This window comes from Gymnoscopelus microlampas (assembly GCF_963454915.1).
Source record: "Gymnoscopelus microlampas genome assembly, chromosome: 15".
Lineage (NCBI taxonomy): Eukaryota > Metazoa > Chordata > Actinopteri > Myctophiformes > Myctophidae > Gymnoscopelus > Gymnoscopelus microlampas.
Window position 1 is genome coordinate 32,572,631 of NC_139952.1, and position 8,644 is coordinate 32,581,274.

Sequence of the window (8,644 nt, forward strand, 5' to 3'; positions counted from 1 at the left end):
AAGAGTGTCTGCTAAATGCCTAAATTGTAATTGCCTCTCTCGGCTTAGTGAGAGGCAATTACCTACAGTTATCTTTCCCAGTTTTCATTTTTTCGTAACACTGTATTGTGATGGATAGGCAGTCTCAGTTGTGTAGCCTTGCATACTATACTCAGAATTAATTAACTTTATTGTCACATCATCACAGGTTTATAGTTTTAAAACAGTGGGTGAAATTAGTTTTTGTGCAATTTCCATTGTTTTTTTTATTTCCATAAAAAGAGAACGAGAAGAAGAAGAGGGGGGCAGAGGCAGCATACTCAGATACTCAATTACAATACAATTAGCAATACCACAATGTAGACAATTAAACAACTAACTCTGGAGCATGATCCAGTGTGTGGACTTTATTGTTTTAAAACATTTGAATACAGGACTTTTAATTTGTAAAAAGTTTACAATGTATTTGTTTCCAACAAAGAAGTGATGTTCATCAGACGGTGAGGCTCGAAACGTCACGTCCTTGGTGGAAACCAATACATTTGACCCTGCTAACTCATTCTGTGCCACATGACGTCTAAGACGTCACGTGGCCTGACGCCCCCACCTCAAAATATTTTGTTCCAGGGACCCCCAGAAGCTAAGATTTGAGTTAAAAATGTTGCACTTTAAAAACATATTTATAGGCCTATTCAAAGATTTGCACAATCTTTAAGATGTTTGAATAGACAACGCTAAAATCTAAAATGACACAGATGCTTTCCCGCTTTTAATGGATTAAACCAGGGGTCTTCAACGTTTTCAGGCCAAGGACCCCCTAGCTGAGAGAGAGATGAAGCAGGGACCCCCTCTATATCGTATACAATTGTGTTTCAGATACAACCCTTTTTGTTTACTTGGTCTGCTCTTTTTTCCCTCTATACCTCTTTGCCAAAAATAGCCGATCTACAAGCTCACAACGCCTCGCAGTGCGAGGCGTTGTGTGGTAAAAAAAAAATCTAATCACACAAAAATTTGCCGGACCCCCTGTAGTAACTCTGAGGACCCCCTAGGGGTCCCGGACCCCCTGTTGAAGACCCCTGGATTAAACTTTGGAGCATGATCCAGTGTGCAGACTTTATTGTTTTGCGATTCTGACCTCTGCCCGGCACCTGGTATTTTAGTGAGTGTATAGTATGTGGCATGTGCGTGCTTTAGTGGTTGTTTCTGTATCAAATATTTTACTCGAGCAAAAGTACAAAAGTAATGACATCAAAATATACTTAGAGTACCAAAAATAAAAGTGCATGTTATGCAAAATGGTCCTTTTTACGATCATATTATTGGAATGTACTGTAATTAGAAATGCATTAATGTGTTTATCATGTCTTTAATCTTTAATGTTGCAGCTGGTAAAGGTTGGGCTGGTTTTAATTACTTTATGTGCTGCTGGGTAGCTTAAAGTGGCACTATGCAACTTTTCTTTAAATTAACAAAATGTAATTTTGTCCAATGTGTATGTTAATACAATATTACTTATATAATTGGGGTGGTTGTCTTTGGTCTCCCTGCTCTTCTATTGAGACATTTAGATCCTGTGTCTAGGTGAGACATTTGAAAACCATCCTGTTCCTGGTTTGACACAATTTTTTACCTGAAGGTCGAGATTCAATTTATCCCCTGAGCAAGCAGGCAGGCTCTATTAGCTCAATGGTAAAAGAAAATCAGCACTCCGGACAACAGGAACAACAGGAAAGTTACATAGTGCAGCTTTAACTTTTACATTTGGGCAAAATGTAATTTGTATTTAAAAAACAAAATACAATCAAAATGTACTCTGTGACTGTCAAGTAAAAACAAGTGAAAAACTAAAGCATGCCACTGTGTTGTGGCTGTATTGTCTCCCCCAGGCGTTCCTCCATTCTTCTTAGTCTGGATAGAATCCATACTCTGTCAGAAATGGAGCATTCAGGTTAAATACAAGGCCTGGATGATGTGTAACACTGTAACAACAGTACCAACAACACAGAACATCGCCCCACCAGTGTGTCTCAGGACATGGTTTAATTTGGCCACTAGGTGTCACTAAATGCTCACTGAACCCTCATGTGTTCTTGTATCTAAATAATACAAGAAATTCTATTAAATAAAATGTGTGTGTGTGCGCGCACGCGACGTGCGTAAATGTTTTAGGCATAGTCATTTTAAAGCTTCCTTTTTTAGTGTCCTCTTGTCTATTTCATTGATTGATTTATTGATTATCCTTTATTGTAGCTTTGCATCACCAGTGGCACCATTTGTAACACCAAAGACAAAAGTACAAACATAATGCATACATTTAATAGAACATTACAATCAATGAGGCCCTTCAATGTACTATTTGGTCTGGGATTGATTACTATTATTTCTTTAAAGCTGCACTTTACCTGTTTTCCTGCAATGACAGTTTTACCATTGAGCTAATAGAGCCTGCCTGCTTGCTCAGGGGATAAAATGAACTTGACCTTCAGGTCAAAATTCACGTCAGATCCTGTGTCTAGGTGAGACATGACCTTTGACACAACCTAATGTCTCAATAGAAGAGCAGTTAGACAAAATACAACCACCCCAATTGTATAAATGATATTGTATTAACATACTTTGCTGGTGAGGGTACCAAGATGGCACAGTGCCAGTCAGCTGTTTGTTAATTTGGGAGTACCTACCTGTCAAGCCCTGTTAAGAAATCTAATGTACTAATTCATATGTCGTATTGAAGAGTCTGACAATCATGTAATTAAGATTTTAATGAACCCTATCAAGAGTTCTACACGGTTCTCCTCCATGATATGGAGTCATTGGCGCAACAGCCTTTACAGACTCTGAGCAGCTGTAGATGGACTGTTTTTGTTTTATGTGTTTTATGTTTTGTATTGTTTTATCTCTTTGCTTTTTTATAGTTTTAAGCACTGTGTATGTGTCATGTCATACTGTTCTTATGGACCCTGAGTCTGAAATAAAGATTGAATTGAATTGAATTGAATACTCCACCATACAGATTGGCCAAAATTACATTTTATTCATAAGAAAAAAAGTTACATAGAGCCGCTTTAACTTCAGGGTCGACTGGTGCACAAAAGAGTGTCTCTGTACAACCTTCTTAAATCGTGGAAACTGTGTTTGCTGATAACATATTCACTGTTCAGAACATGGTTGTAGAGCCTGGCTGATGTCATATTTATGGGTCCGTTGCTGATCCCGATTTTGGAGAGTCCTAGACCATTGAGTACCGATGTTTTGACTGATATTTTGTATCATGAATATCCAATCATCCCCAAATTGGAATCGCATGTTGAGGGGCTGCTATAGTGCACACCTCCAAAAGCACTTTCTTCTGCCTGTAGGATGTGCCACAAATGCGAAAACTTGAACCGTATGTCGTTGCTTCTTGTCCTGTCCGTAGGCCTGTAGGCCTGTCACAATTATTACGGCCTAATCGTGATTATTTTAGATAATCGCAATTATTTTGTAGAATTGTCGTAATTGTTTCCATGTTGATTTTTTTATTTTTTACATTTTCAAAGAAGCTCACAACGCGACGCGTTGTGAGCTTGTAGATCAGCTATTTCCACTTTTTTGAAAGTATACAATTATGAAATTATTTAATTTGTGTTCATTATTACATATAACATTTTTATTCATATGTTCCAATGTTCAATGTCAAAACCTAAATTAAATCATGAATCATAATTATTTGTATGACAATTAATTGTCAAATAAACGTGACAGCCCCACTGGGTAGACCACCCAGCCTGGCGAAGACCTGGCGCACCTTTCTAGTTATTCCATAGTTGTCATTCTTGGTGCGGACGGCCCTTTGAATGTGGTTAATCAAAGGCGGAGAAATGTACTGTAGCACCGGCAGGGCCCCAGAGAAGAAATTGTTTTCATTCTCCCTCTCTCTCTCTCTCTCTCTCTCTCTCTCTCTCTCTCTCTCTCTCTCTCTCTCTCTCTCTCCTCCTGCAGGACATTATGAACAGTGAGAAGAGTTATGACTCCCTGCCCAACTTCACCGCTGCTGATTGTGAGTTCCCTCGCAGTTCCCTGCCTTTTCCACAGTCATTATTTTGTAAAGGCCTGTCAGAATGCAAATACGACGGAGCAATCACTGTGAAGTGCTGCCGAGCTGTAACTCCCCCCGCAGGACGCTTTGACCTTAGCACACTTTCATCTACAAGCTTAACCCATTAAGACAGGGAACGCGTCTCTGTCATTTTAGATGTCTTTGGCTATTCAAAAATAGCAGATCTAAGCTCATGAGCTTGTAGATCTGCTATTTTTGAAAAATCGTGAAAATGTGCGCAAATCTTTGAATATATATATTTTTTAAAGCGAACAATTTTAAAATATTTTATTCCAGGGACCTCCAGAAGCAAAGATTTTAGTTAAGTATGTTTAAGATCTTGAACATAAATGTTCAAGATCTTTCAAAAATAGCAGATCTACAAGCTCGTAGCGCGGCACTCGGTACCGCGCTATGAGCTTGTAGATCTGCTATTTTTGAATAGCCAAATAAATCTGAAAATGACACAGTCAGATGCTTTCCCGGTCTAAATGGGTTAAAGCAATCTTTGGCTTTTTGCAGAACCTTTGCAAAGTCTGGCATGCATTATCCACGCAGGCATTCCGGACACGCACGGCCCAGCGTTGGCCTTCCAATAATGTAATGACTGATTTAGCAGTTATTTAGCGGCTGCTAGTCTGCTATTGGCCTACCCCCCACATAGGTAGACCAATCACTGCTCATACTACTAGGTGCATGACATCACGAAATCAGAAACTTCTTTAATGGTGTCCGCCCGTTGTACTTCACTGCGGCGGAGAACGAACAGACGTTCCACGAAACCGCACCGAATCTAAAGACTCGTTCAAGTGTACACCTAGCAACGAGCTATCGATAGCTAGAGGTTGGACAGGATGGCCACGCCTTTATAAGACTCTTTGTCTTGTTTCAAGGGGGTGTAGGCTAAGTGATATGTTTTGTTAAAAGGTTAAAACTCTACGTTCTGATAGTAATCATTGCTATGGAATGTTTGTTCACTAACAGGGGTCTCCCCAATCTGTCCAGCTCTTTATTAACGGAAAATACATTTTCAGGTCAGGATTTTTTTGTGTTCCAGATCAAAATGTGCCTGCAATTGTTTGGTTTTGTTTCATCAATTCCAATTTCACTTGTTTATCCTGTACCCTGTATGAGCTCTCCTGATTGAATAAATTGGTATCCCGACCTGAAAACGGATGTTTTCCCTATTTCTGAATGAACACCATCGCAATGATCAGAGATATAGCAATGATTGCTATCAGAGATAGATATATCTAACACTTATTTATGAACAAAAACAACAACAACAAAAAATATGACTTGCTACCCCTTTAATTATCCTTTCACAATTTTGGAAACTGTATTTTAAACACACAGCTTCTGCAAGCTAAGTTGGATGATTATATAATATTTGTTCATGTCCTTTGCCACTCTCTTCCAGGATGCGTGCTTCATTGCCAGTTGGTATTTTAGATGAAAAGCCAGAATGGTAGTGTTGAACACTCATCCCAGAGGCAGCTCATGTCACAGTGAGCGTGCTGCAAATATAAAATGTGTCGCCGTTGGTATAATGTCTAGCATATGGCTTCGTGATTTAAAGGTATAGTCTTTGTACTGCAGCCAAAATGCCCCAGCACATTGGTTTTAGAGATATTGAATGCAGAAATCTTCTAGTGTTTATTGGCAATATTGGCGCAAGGCACTGAGCCTAAAAACATTTCTCTTGCAAATTACACACAGCATCTCCAAAACCATTTCCCAAGATGTTTTTACAATGAAGTTTACCACATAGGAGGACAGTAATCTGTCACCGAAATGGTTTTCAGCCCCAGTGGCTTACACTAGCAGTCCTAATATGTCCTGCTTATCTCACTAGCAAAAACAAGGTTGCAAACGCTCCCACTATCAAAGCGGCTTAAAAAATAAAAATAAAAGTTAGGCTACGCTAAGTAGCTGATGCGCTCCCATCATCTTTAAAAAGGGAACTGATTTCCTCTAGAAAAGTGTCGTTCTCAACCTTTTCTGGATCAGGGCCCACTTGAAAATCTCAATATGACCACTTAACACGGCTGCCATGTTTAGTGGTGAAATGGGTGGGCTGCGTGCATTTTCAGAGCATGTTTATTTTAATGATCAATCAATCGATTGTGTTCCGGCTTGGATCAATGAAACCAACAAAGTATTTTTTTTGTTTTTTTTAAACTCATGATAACTCGTTCTTGGCAGCCAGGGCATTCAGAAAAACACTCGTGATAACTCGTTCTTGGCAGCCAGAGAGTGAAAAGTCCTTAAATTGTCACTTCACTGTCATCTGGGGACCCCCCCAAAATCATGTGGGGACCCCCCTGGGAGTCCCAACCCACAGGTTGGGAACGGCTGCTCTAGAGACTCTGTTGCAGTAGTATTGCGTCAGAGCTGAAAGAAGGCAGGCCCTGCCGCGGGGTTCCGTGACTTTTGTGCTTGTCAGGTGAGACGGGCCTTGGCAGGGGCTGGGGACTGAGTGAGGCCTGGCAGATTAAGGCTGCCAGCAAGCTGTCACTGCCTGTCCTGCAGGGTGCGCTGTCTCCTCTAATCCCCCTGCAGGGCATGGAAGTTTGTCATGCAGAAGTGGGCGAGAGGGAGTATGTGTGTATGAGAGAGAGAGAGAGAGAGACCCATTTTTAGGCCCTGGAACCATTTATATGGGTCGTGACGTGAGAAAATATCCCCTTTTTTAATGTTTCTTATATACAGTATTTATATATTTGTATTTTGATATCAAAAGACTTTCTAAAATAAGTACATATATCACATTTTTTTTAAATAATTTCAAACATCAAACAAAAACTTGTAGCTTGTAGCAAATCTACAAGCTACAAGGATCTCATTTTGGTCCCGGAGAGACTGAAAAGGTTGATTAACGTGTTGTTAGATGGATGGCGTTTGTGTGTCTTGGCAGAGTGCCCAGCTTGTTTTTGTTATGTCCCCTATGCTGTGTCCCCACTGCTGTGTCCCCTCTGCTGTCCCTGACCCCAGAGAGCCTCTAGTGAACCTCCTCCACAGCACAGTGACACTATTTTGTGTGCAGACATTTTGTCATGCAAAGCTTCACTCAAAACGTAAATGGAGAGAGTATGTTTGCATGTGTCTGCATAGGCGCACGCACGCACGCACGCACACACACACACACACACACACACACACACACACACACACACTCACACACACACACACACAAATAAACACTCACACACATAGCTGTTTACAGACACACATTTAAATCCCCATAAGGCCTCTTGGTGCACTTTAGCAGAAGTGTGTGTGTGTGTGTGTGTGTGTGTGTGTGTGTGTGTGTGTGTGTGTGTGTGTGTGTGTGTGTGTGTGTGTGTGTGTGTGTGTGTGTGTGTGTGTGTGTGTGTGTGTGTGTGTGTGTGTGTGTGTGTGTGTGTGTGTGCAGACACATACAAACATACTCTCTCCATTTAAGTGCGTGCGTGTGCACGTAAGTACTGCCACTGCAGAGTGGCAATGAGTCACTCACAGCGCTCAAAAGGCTCCTTCCCGGGTGGAAATAGCTCTCCAGTACGAGGCTGGAAATATTCTGGGAACCAATTTGCGCAACTTCTCCCCTCTCTCACTCTGACTCTCTCTCCCAATTTCTTGAAGAGCTCCTCAGACCAGTAATGGAAAAAAAAAACAAAAAAAAACGCTTGAGACATTTGCTTGAGTCATTTCTCTCCCATCATGCCTTAGGTCTGAGGCTGCTGGGTATCGGGAGGAACCAGTACATCGACCTGATGAACCAGTGCAGGTCCTCCAAAGTGAGACATCTTCTTTTCGTCTTAAGGAGCAGTGCTTCTCAAACATTTTCATGTCAAGAACCTTCAAAATGTATATGTTATTAGGCCATGGATTTTCTATCAATTATACACCCCATGAAGCCTTGAATTCATGGAGAGTTTTTGTTTTTGTCGCACAGCCAATAATTTGATGACCCAGTAATGGGTCATGGGGTGTGTAATTGATAGAAAATAAGTATTATTTTGTGTGAACTACTCCTTTAAGCTCTCCATGATAACATTTTTTAACATATTGGTGCCTTTTCTACCGACTCGTGCTTCGTTGTATGATTGTGGCACATATTAGAAATAACCGATATACAAGCTCACAACGCCTCATGAGATAGTATGAATTAACACATTAGGACCCGATTCTACAAATGCCTTCTAAATCAGTCGTTCTCACACTTTCGAGATTTTTCAGCAGGGTTCAAGAATAGCAGATGAGCAAGCTCGCAGCACGGCACGAAGTGGCGTGCTGTGAGCTATATCTGCTATTTTTGAATAGCCAACGCTAAAATCTAAAATGACACCAGATGCTGTCCCGGTTTTAACACGTTAAGTGCAACATGGGGGTTCTAATGTCTGTCTGTGTGTGTGTGTGTCCCACCCTTCCTCCTGGCAGAAATTCTTCCGCAGGAAATCGGCGCGTGACCTTCTGCCCGCCAAGCCGGTGGAGATCTCGGTTGAACCCTGGTGGGTCGCTCAAACAGGCTACATCACAGAGGACGACATCAGGGTGAGAGAGACCGCCATAATTTTCTTTGTCCTATGATATTATTATTTT

The 8,644-nt window shown here is 41.0% G+C and overlaps 1 protein-coding gene across 4 annotated transcripts in view; it reads left to right on the forward strand.

Moving 5' to 3' along the window:
* Positions 1–8,644, forward strand: part of fam91a1 (family with sequence similarity 91 member A1) — a 60,203-nt gene that overhangs the window by 6,692 nt on the left and 44,867 nt on the right. For all 4 annotated transcript variants that reach the window (XM_084079905.1, XM_084079907.1, XM_084079906.1 and 1 more), the window contains exons 4-6: positions 3,964–4,021; positions 7,772–7,839; positions 8,483–8,596. In XM_084079905.1, coding sequence (XP_083936031.1) covers positions 3,964–4,021; positions 7,772–7,839; positions 8,483–8,596 — 240 coding nt within the window. The remainder of the gene's footprint in view (positions 1–3,963; positions 4,022–7,771; positions 7,840–8,482; positions 8,597–8,644) is intronic.